Source organism: Dipodomys merriami, unplaced genomic scaffold (assembly GCF_024711535.1).
Source record: "Dipodomys merriami isolate MVZ:Mamm:240054 unplaced genomic scaffold, mDipMer1.0.p SCAF_1, whole genome shotgun sequence".
Lineage (NCBI taxonomy): Eukaryota > Metazoa > Chordata > Mammalia > Rodentia > Heteromyidae > Dipodomys > Dipodomys merriami.
In genome coordinates this window covers 68257937-68278300 of record NW_027202270.1, presented here as the reverse complement: position 1 = coordinate 68278300, position 20364 = coordinate 68257937, and the positions used below count along the sequence as shown (strand labels likewise).

The following is a 20364-nucleotide window of genomic DNA, read 5'->3' as shown; positions in this document are numbered from 1 at the left end:
GGGGGCTGTAAAGAACCTTACATGTGATATTTTGTTTTATTTTAAAATAAGCTACAAGGGATATTAAAGCATATACTTAAAGTCAAACTGCAGTATTTTAACTTCTTGGAAGCAGTGGTTTCACAGTATGTGTTACTAACTATACAAACATTTTTGAATTAGCAGGTTGTGGTAAGAATAAACTACATAACATAACAAGAAAACATTTTTTCTTCTGCTATTGGAAAATTTTCCTTTATGGGAGCACTGAAACATGAGCATAAAGAAAAGTACAAAAAAATGAACCCTACAAACCATCATTTAAGGAGCAACACACAGGTTTAAATTTTAGTTTTGCAATAAAAAATCATATAGTTATGTTTGTGTGAGAGAGAGAGGGAATGAAAGTGAAAAGAATAGAAGAAAGAGATGGATAAGAGAGACAGATAGTGACTGAATTATTATTTGGTTCTCAGAATCATTCTATTCTTTAGTGTTATTGTCAGCAACATTTTCAACACAAAGTCCAAGTGTATAAACTGAACAATCAGGAAAGACTTGACAAAGATAAAATACTGTTGAGGAACCTGTAAAGGCCCTACACATCTAAAAAGCTAGTGGAGGCTGGCTGGACAAGACAGCAAGATTGATATGAAAACAAACTAAAGCAGAACCCCACAACAAGGCAGTACAAGATAGGGAAGCTGGTTGGTTGAGCAAATGATGAGGAATCTCTCAACCAGTTCTCACAAATGGAGCAGTCACAAAATGGTGAGATTATGAGATGCTACAGTGCACCTAATGACAAAATTATTTATATAGTGTCAGAGAACATCATCCAAACTATAAGAGGAACGCGTAACTAGTAACAACATAAGGCTATTGATCTGGGCAGTAATGCCATGGTGCCTCTAGCGAGTTCAAAAGCCACAAAAAACTTCGCAGTATACTAGTCTTATCATACTTTGTGAATGGCAGGTATTGAGCATCCCAAACATATTGTGTATTCATTAGTTTACCCTATGAATAAAAAAAGCTTAAGCTTCATACGTTAATTCCTTATTTGTATTTTAAAGAGAAGCCTCAATAGAGGAAAACTCAGATGACCTATGACTTCCAAGGCTGAAAACTAAAAGGAAATGTACTAAGGAAATATGAGCATGCCATACAAACCTAAAAAGGCTGCTAGATTCCAGCTTCTAGACTCCAATACGATTCAAGAACTATAATACTTCTCAAGACAGGAAAAACAACATGCCCAGTTACTAAATTTTAGTACAATTTTTTCAAGGTATAATATTTATTTTTTATTATTTTCAGTAGTTATATAAAGAGATTTCAATTCAATGTGTCAGGTTACAGCAAAATGCATCTTGGTCATCCTTCTTCTGTCCCTCCTAACCCCGTCACATCCTTAGCAATATATTTTTAACAAAACAATACTTAGATTTAACTCATTTCCCTTTCTACTACTGGAAAGTAAGATAGCATAGCAGTTCTTACAATAAGCAAACTGTATGTGATCATTGCAGGTTGCCAGACTTGAGCTGAAATCCCGTATTAATCAACAACTAGCTTAGTAACTGAAATCCAAGAAAGTAACTTGGCTGTTGCTTCTTCCCCTATAATGCCTGGACAGTTATACACAGCTTTTAGGACTGAAGAATGCCTCTTGAATGGTAAGTATTCATTACGTTAGTTATTTATATCACTGTTTATTCTTTTTTTCAATTTTTTTTCAAGTTATTATATAGCCACTGGGCACCAGTGGCTAATTGTTAGCAATCCTCGCTATTAAGGAGGCTGAGATCTGAAAACTGAGGTTCAAAGCCAGTCCAGCCAGTCCAGGAGATAAGGAATGAGATCCTTATCTCTAATCAACCCCTCAAAAGCCAGAAGGAGAGGTATGGCTAAGTAGTAGAATATTAACCTTGAGCAAAAAAGCCCAGGGACAGAGCTGAGGCCTAAGTTCAAGCCCTAAGACTGATACACAAACAAATAAAAAAGTGATTGTACTATAAAGGCCTAAAACATATACAGATCTTTTCTATTTATTTATATTTTTTGGATAGAGTAGCATATGATCTCATGATCTCATGATTCTCCGAGTAGGAAGGTTACAGACATGCCTCACAACACCAAACTCATTGTCACTTTTTATACTACCAACTTTTGATGCATACAAATAAAAAGAAGATTGAATTATTAAACAGTGTATAATTATTTTAAAATAAAATTTAATAAAAATAGCATTAAATAATTTATATTTTGTCAATAGGCAAAACTTCAAAGTAAGATATCATTGTCAAGCATAGTAAACTTTAAATTACTGGGTCAGAAATAGAAATTATATTAGAAACCCCAACCTTACTAATCAACTACATCAAGTCATTTACTTCATAACTTTATTCACAAGAGCTATAAGAAACATGTATAAGAAGCTAAGATCATCTAAAATGATCATTTTCCCCAAATCAATGTTTCACGGTAACCAGTATATCTGAGAAAGAAAAAAATATTTTCTAAGAAATAATCTACTGAGCTAAATTTTAGTCATGCTAACAGTAAGGAAAAGAGAAAATTATAAAAGAAGTATAAACAACTCTATTTTATCCATTATTTCTATGATTAAATAGTTATTCTATTCATTTCCTACCCAGTATTTGCTTTCCTGTTCCATGGGCAATTTATAAAACACATGTGGCCATTTCACAACTATTTAAAGGTAAATATACACACAAGCATGCTCATATGTTTGAGAAAAGGTATCAAAAGGGTGACATCTATCAACAGCAAGGATGTGTGTGACTAAAACAAAAAAACAAACAAAAATAAAAACTAAAAAACTAAGAAAGAAGACATCTGACCTTACCAAACCCACGTTTAAAAAGAGGCAGGGTAACATAGATGTGGTAAACCAGTTCCACCAATGTATTCTACTCCCACCCTCCAGTGAATTTAGTGATTATTTAATACTCACTATTCATGTTGAATGTGGTTCTGTAAGTTATATTTTTCCAAGAAATTATCCATTTTATCTAGGTTTAAAGTGTATTAACATGAAAGCATTCAATACATTTTCCTGTTTTTTATTGATCTGTACTGTATCTATCATTATTTGTTTTATTTCAGAAGTTATTGTGTTTTCAAAGAAATCAATTGTGTCTTTGGTTTATTCATCTTATTTCAAAGTAACAACTTTGATTTTGTTTATCTCCATTGTATATTTGCTTTCAATTTCACTCTTTTTCACTGTTTTTATTTTAGTCTCGCTAGTATTATAATTATTGATGTACACAGGAACAATAAGTAGAGCAGGGAACAAGCAAAGGTACAAGGGTCACAAGTGGGGCACTGATTGCCCTGACTGCCTCTACTATACTCTTAACTAGGCAATCCTCATCATTCATTTTCAGTATAACCATGCATGGTTTCACTCTTTTACCTCTATATTTACCATACCTAGCATATAAAAACACTTCTGTGCATATTTTTTCAGGATCTTCTAAAGTATGAGAGGGTAATTACAGGTAAAAATTAAGTATTGTATAGTACAAAGGACTGATTCTAAATGGTTTTACCATGAAGAGATAACAAATGGCTGAGAAGACATTAAACATTACACCATGTATTTAAACATTACATCATGTATACATGATATGAACCACTACATGAAATCCCATTATGTATGATTTTTTTATATTTCAGTTAAAGAAAATAAAAAACTGATATTTAAAAATAGGCCAAACCCAATGGAATAGAATTGAAAACCCAGAAATGAATCAGCAGACCTATAGCCATCTAATCTTCAATAAGGGAGCTAAAACAATAGAATGGAAGAAAGCCTCTTCAGTAAATGGTGCTAGCAAAACTGGTTAACTACTTGTAGAAAACTAAAGCTAGATCCTTATATATCACCCTGCACCAGAATCAACTCCAAATGGATCAAAGACCTTGAACTCAAAGCAGACACTCTGAAAACATTACAGGATGGAATAGGAGAAACCCTAGGTCTCCTTGGCACAGGCCAAAATTTTCTTAATAGAGACCCAGAAACACAACAAATCAAAGAAAGGTTGGACAAATGGGATTGCATAAGGTTGCAGAGCTTCTGCAGGGCAAATGACATAGCTAGCAAGATCAAGAGAAAGCCCACCGATTGGGAGAAGATCTTTACTACTAGCCATACAACGGACAAGGGTCTCATATCTAAAATATACTTGGAACTCAAAAAATTAAACCACCCAACAACAAATCCTCAAAGAAACAACTGCCCAATAAATAAGTGGGCGAAAGACTTAAAGAGAAACTTCTCTGAAGAGGAAAGAAGGATGGCCAATAGACACATGAAGAAATGTTCAACCTCCCTAGCCATAAAAGAAATGCAAATCAAAACAACATTGAGATACCACCTCACCCCAGTTAGAATGGCTAAAATCAAGAACTCTAATAACAACAGATGCTGGAGGGGATGTGGACAGAAGAGAATCTTACTGCATTGTTGGTGGGAGTGTAACTTGTTCAACCACTTTGGAAAGTAGTATGGAGGTTCCTCAAAAGACTCCACATAGAGCTCCCCTATGACCCAGCAATCCCACTTTTGGGCATTTATCCAAATGATCACAAACAAGGTCATACTAAAGCTGCCAGCACAACTATGCTTATTGCAGCATTATTTACCATAGCTAAGATATGGAACCAACCCAGATGCCCCTCAGTGGATGAGTGGATCAAGAAAATGTGGTATATATACACAATGGAATTCTATGCCTCCAATAGAAAGAATGACATTGCCCCATTTGTTAGGAAATGGAAAGGCTTGGAAAAAATTATATTAAGTGAAGTAAGCCAGGCCCAAAGAAACATAGGTCCCATGGTTTCCCTTATTTGCAATATCTAGTATATGTCTGAGTCAAGCAGAAAAGGTCAGATAAGGTGATGTTAGGGAAATGAACCCTAAGATATGTAGTCAAATGTTTTTTTTTTCTTTCACGCGATTGTTTCTAACACATTTATAAGATTATTTCTTTGTTGCTTTGTATGTCCCTCCCCCACAGTATAACCCCTGCTTTTTTGATGTCGGTATAATTTGTGGAGGGGAAGGGGAAAAACAAATCGTTTAAATAGGATACAGGTGGACCCACTGCAACAATGAGATGTACTAGTCATTATGTCGAAAAATGAACTTTACAATGGGGGAGGATGGGAAGGGGTAGCAGGAGGATTGGGTGGGGGGGCAGGGGAAGGATGGGAAGAGATGGGAAAGAGAAACAAAGGAGGCTACAATGCTTGATAAGAAATGTACTCATTATCTTGCCCATGTAATTGTAACCCCTCTGTACAGTATTCACAATAAAAAAATAAATTTTTTTAAAAAGAAAAAAAAAGAAAATTAATTTCACAACTTTGGTGGGGGGGGCGAGGTGTGGGGGGGGCAGGATGGGAAGGGATGGGAAGGGGAAACAAAGGAGGAGGCTACAATGCTTGATAAGAAATGTACTCATTATCTTGCCCATGTATTTGTAACCCCTCTGTACAGTATTTTCACAATTAAAAAAAATAGACCAAACCACACTAACTGATTTTTCAAAACTACCCTCTCAATTAAAAGAAGAATTTTCTGCTTTATGTTAGGAATCTACTACATTTCTTTTCACAAATGTAATAATTTATTTAACAAATTCCTTTTATAAAAATCAGAAACCACTGATTCACAGCCAAAAACCATTCTATTTTCCTGATCCTTTCTCAGTTGGGGCCTTTTTTCTTGATCTTTGCTCAAAAAAAAAAAGGCTAAAATGAAATTATTTGGGTTTTTCAAAGCATTTCTAGATGTTTTAGAGACAGAAGGATTATTCATGTGAGGTATTTATATTGTGCAAAATAGAAGTCTAGCACAGCCATTTGTGGCTTTTATCCTTACAGTTGTAATTCATGGTTAAGAAAAGGAGAGTTAGTTCTCTCCTTCCAAAAGTAAAACTTAAAAGTAACAGTAACACTTATCTGAAAACAGTATAAGAGGTCTGATGAGAGGTTATCCCCCTAACACTAATTTGCCATGATTTAGGGATTGATGAACTTTACTTACAGGGAATGTTGAGGAAATTTTGCATAAGAGAATGGGATCACCACAAACAATTTGGATCCCTTATGCTTTACTCTCAGGAGGAGGTAGGTACTCAAGCATTGTTTAAAAAAAACAAAAAGAAAAACACCCTAATTTGCCATAACTTGGGACTAACTCTAACAAGGAACATTTAGGCAATCTTGCAAAAGAGAATGAGATGATGCTTAGCTCAGGGGCTACCCAAAAGATAACAAGGAAGAATAGATGTTATAAGGGCAACGATGAGTAAGTGCCATAATACTTCACATACAGCAAAACATACAAGCATCTGAAGTGAAAAGTGACTTTAACAGTTATTCTTTCATCTCAGAAAAGATACTCCAGGAAGAAAAATGAAAGATACATCCTTCATGCCTACTCTAAGGCATCCTAGTAAAGTAAAAATCCTTGGTCCTGGGACAAATGACTCATTTCAGAACATAAAATTTAAAACCTTTCATCAAAAACTTTCTCTAAATTTTGTGAAATTTCCAGAAGCCAACTTTTAATGTGACCTATGAATTACGATAATTACCAAGTAGTTATGAGAAAAATAATTTGTGGAACTTTTGTAACAAAAATGAATAGCCCTAGTGTGATTCATGGTGTATTCTTTTTAGCTGTCAAGATAAAAGTGAATCAAACTGATTATTTAGACTGTAGTATTTGTTGTTTTCATAGTAAAATATTTCCAAGAAACTTATGAAAATAACAATTACCTGTACAGAAGCTAAGAAAAATACATACATACCTACAGTCAGGGTTTTTCTCACAATCAGACATAATCTTACTTGTCCTATACAAGTAATATCGTTTCTGATGCTGTTTTCTTCCATAGTAGGTAATATTGGTGCTTAATCATTTTATAGTTATTAATTTTTATGATTTATATATTGGTATATATAAAAAGAAGTAAAGGGAAAACGAAATCCTCTTATAGCTTTAAAGTCTCAAAGAGGATGGGAAACAAAGGAAGAGGCAACAATGCTTGATAAGAAATGTACTCATTACCTTGCCCATGTAATTGTAATCCTTCTTTATGATATTTTCACAATAAATTTTTTTTAATAATGAAAGAGAAAAATAATTTTAAAAAGAGATCAGATTTATCTGGTGTAATAAAAAGTTATTCTTGCACTTCAGTCTTGAACTGAATAAGCACATTCTTCAACTTCTCTTAGGTTTTGAAACTGCTATTATTTTTTTTCTTAAGTATTCAAAGGGTTATTTGGTAGAGTAGGTAAGTTATCTTTGGTCACATATAAGTATAAATTGTATTGGTGAGGTATGTATGAGTGATGCATGAATAGATTATTACAGTTAACTGAGCAGACTAAATGGCTGGGCTTGGAAGATGACAGATACCATTATTAGGCACTAAGTTATGACTAGCAATGACAAAACTGGATATCTGTAATACAATAATTTAATTCACAAGAACTTCATAATCAAAATAAAATCAAGCAGATATAGTCCCAAATCACTGTAGAAATTTATTACATTGAATGGGAATGTCAAAGCGAAATGTGCCATAAACTTAGATGTATTATTTGGCCTGAAGTAGTATAATACAATTGGTGATGCAAAAACATGAACAAGATGGGAAAACAGCATAAACAGTGAGATCTGAATACAGCAAAAGGCATACCTTTGCAACTTTTCTATCAACACTCATTGAAATTTCTATCAACACTCATTGAAATTTCTCCTACTACTAGTGAATCAACAATATTCACTTAGTGCAAGTATATAAAATATTAAATTATGCAAAACTATGCACTAAATAGCATCTTACCTTTAAAATCCAAAGTAATGCAACTTGAATGCTGCTATTCCACCAGACACTTTAAATTATCACCAACAATACATGATTTTCATACACAAAATGGATTATTCTCTGAATGTCTCCCAAATGACTGCTAGGAACAGTAATCTATACTGCTGTACTCTTATGGCTGGTTCATTTTAGCAAATGGACAGGGCAACTAGAACCAAGGTTTTAGGCAACTTGCAGCAGGCCCTTCTTCTAGCCTGAATACTCTAACTCCATTCACTATCTGCCTGGCACCTCTCACTCCTATGTAAACCAACACAATCCTACACAAAGGAACCCAGCCTGGCAAAGTATCCAATATGTAAACCACCATAGGATAGTCTGCCACTATTTAATAATTGGGAAACATAAGGAATCACTGATGACTGAAGAAGGAGATAGAAATATTCAGAGATTCCATTTCAACTATTCCCTGCTTCCCCAAAGTTATCCTTGTTTCTTCACCACTGATTTAGGGTGTTCAATATGACTCTTTTTAATAGAAGTTTTTCCCTATGGCATTATTAGTGGGAGTGTAAAGTTGTTCAACCACTTTGGAAAGCAGTATGGAGGTTCCTAAAAAGACTACACATACAGCTCCCCTATGACCCAACAATCGCACTTTTAGGCATTTACACAAATAAGGCCATACTAAAGCTACCAGCACAACTATGTTTAACACAGCATTACTCACCATATCTAAGATATGGAACCAATGTCCCTAAGTAGATGAATGGATCAAGAAAATGTGTTTATATACATATATATATATATATATATGTATATATATATATATACATATATATATATATATATATATATATAAAACCTATAATGGAATTCTATGCTTCCATCAGAAAGAATGACACCGCCCCATTTGTTAGGAAATGGAAAGACCTGGAAAAAATTATATTAAGTGAAAAATGGAAAGACCTGGAAAAAATTATATTAAGTGAAGTAAGCCAGGCCCAAAGAAGCACAGGTCCCATGGTTTCCCTTATTTGCAATAACTAGTATATGTCTAGGACAAGCAGAAAGGTCAAAAGCTATGTACATATGACCATACAAGATGATGCTAAGCAAAATGAACCCAAAGATAGGGAGACGAGAGGTTTTATCTTTATTGTTGTTGTTTTTTTTTTCTTTTATGTTTTTTTTGTGAAAATACTGTACAGAGGGGTTACAGTTACATGAGCAAGGTAATGAGTACATTTCTTATCAAGCATTGTTGACTCCTCCTTTGTTTCTTGATGTTGTTTTTAATGTACTTACAACGTACTATGTGATTTTCTTTGTTCCTTTTGTATGTTTTCCCCCATGATGTAACTGCTGTTTCACTGTACTTGTTTCCAGTGCCCTGCATCTTGTATATACATTTTTCTAATTTGGGGAGGGGAAAGGAAATAACAAAATGCTGAAATAAGGATACAGGTTGACCCATTGTAACAATGAGATGTACAAGACACTATGTTGAAAACAAACTTTACAAGTTGGGGCAGGGAGGGAGGATTTGGGGAGGTGGGGTGGGAAGGGATGGTAGGGGAAAAACAAATAAATAAAACAAAAAATAGTCAGTAGTTTTTAATAAATCGGTATTCAGAGGATCATGAGTTCCATGTCAGCCTGGGCAACATGATGAGACTCTGAGGAAAGGGGAAGGGAAAGGGAAAGGGAAAGGGAAAGGGAAAGGGGATGGGGAAGAGGAAGGGGAAGGGGAAGGGGAAGAGGCAGGGGCAGGGGCAGGGGCAGGGAAAGGGAAAGGGAAAGAGGAAGGGGAAGGAAGGAAGGAAGGAAGGAAGGAAGGAAGGAAGGAAGGAAGGAAGGAAGGAAGGAAGGGAGAAAGGGGAGGGAGAAAAGGGAGGGAGAAAGGGGAGGGAGAAAGGGGAGGAGGGGGAGAGGGAGAGAGCAAGGAGGAAAGGAGGATGGGAGGGAAGGAGGAGAAGGGAGGAATAAAAGGGGAAAGGGAGGGGAGGTGGAAGTTAATAGTTCTAGTATGCTACCATCAGTTTGTCAAATTCAAGATCAATGTCTTCATTTTTCATTCTCTCGTGGTGTTTGAATTGCTATATCTCTACCTAAATAGTCATTAAATTCCTGGTTATATCCAACTTATCAACTATGGCACAAAGACAACATAAATATAATTTCAAAAAAGCAGTGTACTCTCAACAAAAAACAAGAGGTTAGGGAGCTAGCTTCAACAACAACAACAACAACAACAACATTTCCTATGCACATAAGATGTCTCATTCATTTCAAGAAAAAAAAGTCTACCACAGCCACAAACATACCTATAATAAAATCACAAACCAAGAGTGAAAAGACTGATAAGTTCTCAATGGGGATGTTCTGAGCATGTAAGTATACTCCAATGCTTTGCTGTCTGAAGAAGTATCCACTATAGTCTCCAATCAGTCCCATAGATGAAGAAATTCTCACAAACATGAATAGAAAAGCAACATCATAACTGCAAGTAGTACAGTACAAAGAAGCTGGAAATACATCTTGAGTTTTCATTACCTGTAATGCTCACTGATAGGAACATTCTGAGAGAAGTATAAAGCTGCTGTCCGTGCTTTCCAATGCCATTTCTTTGCAGGGAGGGTATAAACGGCACAGTCTTCCAGTTCTTCTTGGAGCAGATCTACCAGCTGTTTATGGGAGCCCCCACAGAATGCCTCGATGATGAGAATACTCATTGGCCTGTTCAAACCTTCAGAATCAACCAAAAGATTTATATTTTTAAAATATCCAATACAATTTTTGAAAAAATTCATGTGTGTGTATATATACATACAATGGAAGCAGGGTGGGGAAGGGTGGAAGGAGTCATTTAGGATATTTTTTGATAGAGGATCACATTTGTTTCCTGAGACCATATTCAGGCTACAATTCTCCTACCTATGTAAACTATGTAGCTAGGATTAGTCACATAAAATCATATCTGAATTGGGCCTGGGAAGGTGGCTCAGTGGTGAAGCCTTGCATGCATGAGGCCCTGGGTTCGATTCCCCAGTGCCACATAAGCAAAAAAGAAAAAAAGCCGGAAGTGGTGCTGTGTCTCAAGTGGTAGAGCGCTAGCCTTGAGCTGAAGAGCTGAGGGACAGCGCCCAGGTCCAGAGTTCAGGCCCCAGGACCGGACCCAAAAAAAAAATTGTTGTTGTTGTTGTTGTTGTTATTGTTGTTGTTGTTGTTAAGATAGTGTCTTAATGCCAGCCAGGTTACCTTCAAACTCACAAACCTCTTGCCTCAGCCACATTTGCAAGGTTCTTTCCAGATCATAAATGTTCTGACTCTTTAACTCTCATTATTATTACATCTTTAAAATAAACTAATCACCTACTTTGATAAATTTATATTTGAAAGAAAGTTCATATCAAAATGTCAATATCCTAGTGCTTAAACCTTAGTATATAGTTTCTTGAGATACTACACATTTGTTGCTCATGTCTTCACTGTTAGTTCCAAAGAAACAGCAAAACAGTCAGGTAAAGCTATATGTTGGTGAATAAGCAAAGTTTCTAAGTTTTCTTTAAACAAAAAAAACACTGTAATAAAGTACCAATAATGATGTACTTGAAGAAATAGTAAAATTTCACCACAAAGAACTTTCCATTAATTTCTCCTTTTAATAATTAGATTTTTGTTTATGTGCTCAATGAAATAAAAAACTATGTATAAATATAAAACCTTTCATATACCTTTTCAAATTATATGCTATGTCTTGTAAGATATAAGGGAGAAACATCCTTCTGTGCACAAATGTTCTATTGCTTTAAAATTATTCCAGATGTTTGAATTTTCTTTTATGACTGAAGTAAATACCACACATTAAATAGTATATTGCTTTTTAAAATAATATTGTTCCATAAAATCATTAGGCTCAATGACTCAATAACACTCCACTAATAAAACTGTACTTCACCTTACTCAAAGTAATGCACAGTTAAATTGCATTTCAAAGCAAAAAGTCTCAGATGGTTCTCAAAGAAATGGCTAAACTGAAAACACGTTTATCTCTTGTCTGAATCTTCCAATAAGCTTTTGGTAATGTGTGTCTCTGTATGTTTCTCTTACATGTAAAATAAAAATAAAAAGCAGTGCTCACCAGAAAAATACAAGCTTGAATCTGAATTCTATTGCATTTCCAACCACATGACCTTGGACAACTTACCTAACTTTGTAGGACTCAATCACTTCTTCTCTAAAATGGAGATTAAAAAGACTAATTCAAAGATGTGTTACGAACATAAAATTGGTAATACATTTGTCTTATGAACAGAAATTTTTAGTCATTCCTAATATTATCAAAAATCACTCTAATGAGAAAAATATCTTCTGAATCTTCCAGCATTTTAAATTCAGTAATTTTCAATCGTGGCCTCCAAGCAGATAAGAGTATGAAAAAGTGGATGTAAATGTGCATCTGAAATGCAATGGGGAATTATTTATTTTTCATCAGCAGCTTGCATTTTAAATATGATTTTAAGAGCCCCACAGCTTTTGTGATTAAGAGGTAAATTCAGAGGCTGATCTATGCAGAGTTCAATTTTTTTTTTAATACTGCTATAGATTTCTGTTGTAGTAAGTCAGTGTTCAACGAGTTTTAGATGCCCTTTAAGTTCAATAAAGTTGTAGTTTTTAAACCTTCAAATGATGAAAACTTTTAGAAAATAACTGAGAGTCTAATAAAAGGGAATTTTAAAGTTATATCAGAAGTTTTAAGAAAGGTAGATTAAAAGCAGTTTAACATTAATTTTCTAAATAGATAAAATCACAGATATCTCCTATCTTGCTTTATTTCCTCCAACCTAATGCTGATACTGCATACCCTGTATATCCTTAAATAATCTCTAAAAAACTAATACAAATGGCCTGAGATATTGCACCCAAGAAATGAAACGTGATATAAGCCACATTAAAGATGTTTTTACTCATACAACCTCAACGAAAGTAAAATCAATATTAGAAGAAAAAGAAGGTTTTCGATTCTCCATTACTCTACCTTTTTTGTTTTGTTTTTTTTTGGTCAGTCATGGGGCCTGAACTCTGGGCCTGGGCATTGTCCCTCAGCTCTTCAGCTAAAAGCTAGCACTCTACTACTTTAACCACAGCGCCATTTCCAGCTTTTTCTGCTTATGTGATGCTGAAGAATCAAAGTCAGGGCCTCATGCATGCAAGATAAGCACCCTACCACGAAGCCACCTTCCCAGCCCTACTCTGCCCATTTTAGCGATTAATCTAGCATATATACATATATATATATGTATCTGTATATATATATGTATCTGTATATATGTATATACATATATATGTATCTGTATATATATGTATCTGTATATATATGTATATACATATATGTATATATATGAATATATATGTATGTGTATATATGTATATACATATATATACAGATACATATATATGTATATATATATATACATATATGTATATATGTATATATATATATATACATATATATATATATACATATACATATATATATACATATGTATATATGTATATATGTATATATATATACATATATGTATATATGTATATATATATACATATATGTATATATGTATATATATATACATATATATGTATCTGTATATATGTATATATACATATATACATATGTGCATATGTGTATATGTATATATATATGTATGTGAATATATGTATATACATATATATGTATATATGTGAATATATATGTATATATACATATGTATATATGTATATATGTGTATATATATATATACATAATGCCATATATTTACAGATGTTTCTTATGGGTTTGAATCATGTTATCTGAAAACCATCAGTCATTGCGGAAGTAGTACAAGAGGTGCTACAGGAGATTCAAAGCACTTGGTAAGCAGAACTGAACACTAAGCATGTGGGAGGTCGAAAATAGAAAAGAGGAAAAAAAGATTATAGCTATAGTGGATTTCCACCCCTTTAATAGCTCAGTAGGAAGAGTGAAATATACAGGTTAGAACTACTATTTACTTGAGCATTTTTCTACTGGCCACTGGGTGTGCCTGCATTTGGAGTATTTTTCTAGGGAAGGTAACTATGTCCTACCATCTCTAAAACTATACTTAGTGGCTTTGATTCATGGAAATTTGTTCTGCTTGTTTTGTGGAGACAGACATATCCTGGCAGTTCCCCACTTACTTCTACTGAACTTTTGTGCCAAAAGAAAATGTGTTCTTTCCCGTAGTCTTATTGAAGCATGACCTGGAACAAAGATGACTCTCATTAGATGTAAGCAAAAGGTGCAAGGCGCTGAGGTTTCAACATAAGATTCAAACCAAATGTCATTATGACATACTTATGGAATAAATAGTTCAAATACTTTCACTGTGCTTGAATTCTGTTTCAGAAGACAGTGGTTGAAACAAATAGGCAGGAGGCTTTAACAGTGTAAAATGAAAAGGCAGAGCACTATTTGCTTTCAATACTAGAGAAAACTGCAGACAGATGTCCTGATAACACAAGAGCCTTACAAGTATGCAGAATGAATACAAACATTTTTGAATCATTATCAATGGTAAGCAAAGAAAAAGTGCTTGGAAGGACCAGTAATAGTATTTTCATGTTAAAAGGGAAAACTCTAAAGCAAAGACAAGGTCTTCTTGAGGGAACGATCCTATGGCTACTTGTTTGACAAAAGATATTGATAAGCATACATAGGATCATACATCATAGGTGCCTGAGTTTATGACTTGGTTAAAGCTTTGTCACAAGCACTACCATCAACTGGAAATCAAGTAACTTATCAGAATCAGAAGTGTGCCATTTAAATATATACACATATATATTTAAATATATATAATAGGTTGTACAATAAATACCAAGCAGAAACACCATGGTTTAACTACATGGAACTAAGAATACCTTAATGAACATAAAATATTCAGATACAATTTAGTGACTTTTAGGTTTTTCTGCTTAAACCAGTAAGCTCCATAGTCAGTTAAAGAAAACTCATTTCTTCAGCACATTTTATTCTCAAAGGATAGCAGATAAACGGACAGTCTACTATACTATTAAAATTTCATGAAAGTTTAATTCATTATCAATACTATGATTTAATGATACATAGTTAAGTGCTAGCCATTAAATCTGGCAATATAAAATGAATCAAAATGGTACTGTGACATAGAAATTTTATATCTTTTCAAATTCTATTTCTAAGGATCATCAACGGGCTAACAGATCTATTTGTGAATCACCTACCTTACAAAAGTTTATATTTACAATTAATAGGAGTACAAAAGGATAGAATGAAAAAAATCAGAATAGTATTATATAAATAAATACATTTTGACCAAAATGAAAAAGTGCCATTAGCATCATCTCAATTAAAAATTAATAATGTTGGTAAGAGAGAACAAAAGTAGCCTGAAACCAATTCTGTGAATATTTTTGAAATGTTATTAAAATACTTTGTCATTATACCTGAATTTATTTTAGGCTTGACCCGATTTCTTTATTCCCTGAGCCATGATCAGTTTCAAGGTGAACTATATTTTTGTCTACCTCCTCTTGCAGCTACTATTTCTGTGGCAATTGAAAAAAATATTTTAACAGAACACAGAAATTCTACAGTGTTCCATTTACTGATTGGTTGAAAAACATATGCTAAGTATACATGATATATGACAATTTAAAAAAACCCTTTTAACAGAAATGCATAATTAATTTTTATATTTAATGTCAACTCATTTAACTATGGTATTCAAATAATTTTCCAACAAAATATCAATAATAATTTAAACACAGGAACTCTTGTGCTAATATAGTCAATATATGCCTTTTGCTATTAGTTACAGGAACTTAACTGTTTCAGTAGTAATGATTTTAAATTTTAATCCAACACATATGAGACTAATCTCACAGAAAAATCTCAATATACCTGATGCCTTAAACTTTCAATTACTGAAAATAAGTTTTCTATTTACCTGCATGCAGTATTTTTACAGTTGAGACTGACTGAGAAAAATGATCTTAAAACCTAGATGACTTAAAGTTGGGAAAAGTGAATTTTGAGTAGGTCTTTCTTCTTTTGGGGGGAGGGGGGGAGTCTGGTCGTGGGGCCTGAGCTCTATACCTAGGTGCTATCCCTCAGGTCTTTAGCTCAAGACTAATGCTCTACCACTTGAGCCACAGCACCACTTCTGGCTTTTTTCTTTTTGCTTCTATGGTGTGGAGGAATCAAACCCAGGGCCTCAGGCATGCAAGGCAAGCGCTCTACCACTGAGCCACCTTCCCAGCCCTTGAGTAGGCCTTTCTAACAAGTCACTTGAGTTTTACCTGGTATTGTCTGACTGACTCTTTTTCATCCTTCTGTTCTGCACCTCCACCCCACTGACTCCAACATACAAAGGCCATATTTTTTTCCCAATAACAAAGATATCATTTGCTATGGCATGTATTGTACAGAGGGGTTACAGTTACATGAGTAAGGTAATGAGTACATTTCCTATTGAGCATTGTTACCCCCTCCTTTGTTATTCCCTTTTATCCCTTCCCTCCCCACCTCCTCAACTCCTCCCTCCACCCCCAAATTGTAAAGTTCATTTTCAACATAGTGACTTGTAAGTCTCATTGTTACAATGGGTCAATCTGAAACTTCGTTTCAGCATTTTGTTATTTCCCTTCCCCTCCTCAAATTAGAAAAATGTATATAAAAGATACAGGGCACCTTTGATACTCAGGCCGTATTTTAAAAGCAGCTAGTTACCAGAAGAGTAATATAAGGCAATATTGAGAAAAGTTAGCATCGTCTTCCAGCCCACTCACTTATCTTAATGATTCATCAGGGAAACCCCAGTTGTTAAAATAACTGGAATTATAATTAAACAGGCATGAAAAGATGTCTGCTTTGAGACATGTCACCAATGATTCCCTTAACAAAACCCACTGAGTATAAAGTAATAATATTTCTTTTAAAAATTCCTCAAAGTAGTGCATCCCATTATCATACAAAAAAAGGTTGAAGACATATATTCTGCTAAAAAGTTGTACTTTCTAAACTCTTCTATACAAATAAACAAGAGCTAACTCTTAACAACTGAACAAAATCTTAAGACTAAAGTATTGTCCACCGTAACACACACTAACAATCGTATCTTAATACTATCTCCTCTGACATACTCTAAGGAACAAATCTATTTCCTAGTTTGAGTTGCAGATAAAGCCTAATAAAAATCATCCATTATTCTATCATTTGGCTGTAGTTTTATAAACTAAAAAACATTAGTTTGCTTGGTACTATTTGCATATTACCCTAGTTTGCTTGGTACTATTTGCATATTACCCTACCATACATGATTAAACAGAAACAAAACCTTACAAAAAATTTCAAAGATAGAGCAATCTAATATTTTAATGTCTCTACAATGTTACAGATGTTCTTATTTCTTTAACTCTGACTTTTGTTTCCAGTCATAATGACGAAGAACTAAAGATCGATACATCAAAATCAGCTTTGGTAGAAAGCTACTGATGCTATATCATTGAGGAAACAATTTAAAGCTATTTTTAATGTGCTTTTGCAATTATGAGCTGCAATGATCTTTTAAATACAAGTTTTTTGCAAAGTAACAATTTTATATGAATATGTGTCTGTTTAATTACCTCACATAAATATGCTTATTCTTTCTTGGTTTGGGATTTAACTTTCTACTTCAAAATATAATATATATATGTATATAATTTGGTCCATGACTTGGATTAATGTAAATTCTTAATTATGATATTCAAGTCTCAAATGCAACTTAAATATCCATTATATCAGTTATTTTCGTATATACAAAATCTCTACAAATAAATTGATGTATATATAAATTCATTTTTCAAATTTTAATTCTACATTTCATATTATATAGCTAATTGTAACTATGAGACTTTTGTAAGAAGCCTACTTGTTCAATTTCACTGACAAAATACCAACCCTCTTTCAACTCTTCATTGCTATTAACTTACTGAGTAATTTCAAACTACAAAAATAGCAATGAGTTAATTCTACTGAATACTAAAAATATTTTCAATTTGTTGACACTTTTAAATGGTACAGCATAATTATGAATCAATAGAAAATTTTACACCAGAAAATGCATCATGTCACTCAAAGTGTTGCATAACCCTTTTAACTATCATAGTGTTTTGCTCCCACTGTATCATTCTCTAAAAGCCAATCACAAAAATATTTTCAAAACGGAAATCCGTTCATGAAAAGACCTGTTCAAAAATCTTCAATGTCTCCATCAATTGAAAACTAAATCCAAAGCCATATAAATGGCAACTAAAACTCGTTTTCAGGCCCTTTCTCCCACTGTAGTCTCTGGGTCTCCATATCCCAGACTGCCTGGTAGCTATATCAAGTACTCATACTCACACAGCTGCTCTACTCTTCTAGGGCTTCATTACAACTCCTCAGCCAGCCTTCTCTTTGGGTCCACTTGATGAGGTTTTGTTAAAATTTCTGCCCATGAGTCATTATTGCTATGAAGTCTTTTCCTGAACTCTTCAATATAACCTTTCTATTCTGTGCAGTATGTATAGTACTCTATATATTCATATTCTATTTCTCTATGGGTCTGTGAAAAATCATGTCATCATTTTCCTGAGGGCTATCCCATGATCTGTACATACTAGATATTAGAAGGTTGTCATAGAACTGAACTGAAAATCAGGAGGATACAGGAAGTTGATTTATTCTGTCTTTAAAGTAACACTGCTTTCATTTAACAAAGACTGAGCTAATAAATGTTAGGCAGCACTGCACTTCCTATGAATAACTTCCCTTAACTCCTGAGGTCTACTTTATTAAGCAAAAAGTTTATGTGAACACATTTTATTGTACTTTCTTCTCAAGTACTGGCTCTTTTTGTTACAGGCACAGAGACACAAATGTATAGGAAATAATAAGTTTTTCATGTAAATTGAAATGTTCACCTTAACTTACTGATAGAGTAAAAGTTAACAATAATTAGTGAAATGGGACAAACAGGATAAGCAACTAAATTCTAGGACAATACAAGTCTCATATCCTAAGAGAGTATCTACAAGATCTATGGATTTTGAAAATCACCTGTAGTTTTATATTATTTGAGCTATCACCTTACTTTAATTTTAGAAGTAGAAGTAGGGTAAAATTCAATTCCCTCACTGTCAATCTGGAGATCCCATTCCACATTTAATAATCTGGCTTGTATTTAAGAAAAAAGGCATTTTTAAATACTTCACCCCTACAATTATGCACTTTATAAATGTTTGACAACATAAATAATGCATTTGCTTTCTTGAGATGGCATTTCTCTAATGTTTCAGCTCTTGAAATGGGTTGTAAAGCAGCTCAGTGGAAAAAAACTGGGTTAAGTTGATCCATTTGAAGATAGATAAGCAAGTAATGAAGTTAAGGTATATCACAGAACTATAGTTGAAATAAAAGGTCTAGCACTATTGTTTTAACTAATTGTTTTAACCAATACTAGGGTTTGAGTTAAAAGTTTTACATTTGCTAACAGGGCACTCTACCAGTTATTTTGGAAATGTAGTCTAGTCTTTTCTATCAGAGCTGGCCTTCAATTTCAGTCCTCTAGATCTCAGCTTCCTGAGTAACTAGAATTACAGATGTGAACCACTAGAATCCAATTTAACTAATTTTCTTTTTCTAAAAAAAGAAAGAGCACTGGCACTAAAAAGTAAATTAAAAAAACAGGGACTTAAAGTCTTCATATTCATACATCTGGCCCATCAAATCTCACTGCACACACATGACCTTACTACATAAAACATTTTCTGCTCTTTGGAGTATAAAGACCAAATGTAAATGTTTAATAATTATTAACATATAAAAGCTTATTATTAACACATAAATGTTACATATCCTGGTTCATTTTATAGGACATATACCTGTGTATACACATGACACTATAGAAAAGGTATATTGACCACATATAGCATTCTAACTATACTTTCCAACAGTTTTGAAATCTAGAGTTATCAGCAATGTCCATCACCTAAAACTGATTCTCGTGAATTTAGTGTGGTAATACTAAATGCATACTCATCATTCCTCTCAAACCACAATCCTTATCCTTCACTTCAACCTTTTTAATAGAATAAAAGGTCTTATGAACTATAGAGGGGGAAAAATGTATTCAAGTTCCTATATTAAGAAAGATTTAGGGCCAGGCGCCAGTGGCTCAATCCTATAATCCTAACTACTCAGATGGCTGAGATCTGAGGATTATCATTCAAAGCCAGCCTGGGCAAGAAAGGCCATTGAGACTCTTAACTCCAATAAACTACTCAGAAAACCAGAAGTGGCACTGTGGCTCAAGTGGTAGAGCACTAGCCTTGAGGTGAAGAGCTGAGAGACAATGCCCACGCCCAGAGTTCAAGCCCCATGACAAACCAAAAAAAAAGGGGGGGGGGAGATTTA

General features: G+C 33.9%; 1 protein-coding gene across 7 annotated transcripts in view; it reads right to left on the bottom strand.

The window, feature by feature from the left end:
• Gtdc1 (glycosyltransferase like domain containing 1) overlaps window positions 1-20364 on the bottom strand; it is a 388745-nt gene that overhangs the window by 271561 nt on the left and 96820 nt on the right. For 4 of the 7 annotated variants that reach the window (XM_070023661.1, XM_070023690.1, XM_070023653.1 and 1 more), the window contains 3 exons: window positions 14085-14147; window positions 12073-12102; window positions 10419-10611 (listed from right to left, as the gene is read on the bottom strand). In XM_070023661.1, the coding sequence (XP_069879762.1) occupies window positions 10419-10597 (179 nt within the window). In that variant the 5' untranslated portion in view covers window positions 10598-10611; window positions 12073-12102; window positions 14085-14147. Of the gene's footprint in view, window positions 1-10418; window positions 10612-12072; window positions 12103-14084; window positions 14148-20364 lie in introns of those variants that run through there. The other 3 variants (XM_070023671.1, XM_070023680.1, XM_070023699.1) reach the window with 3 other exon arrangements.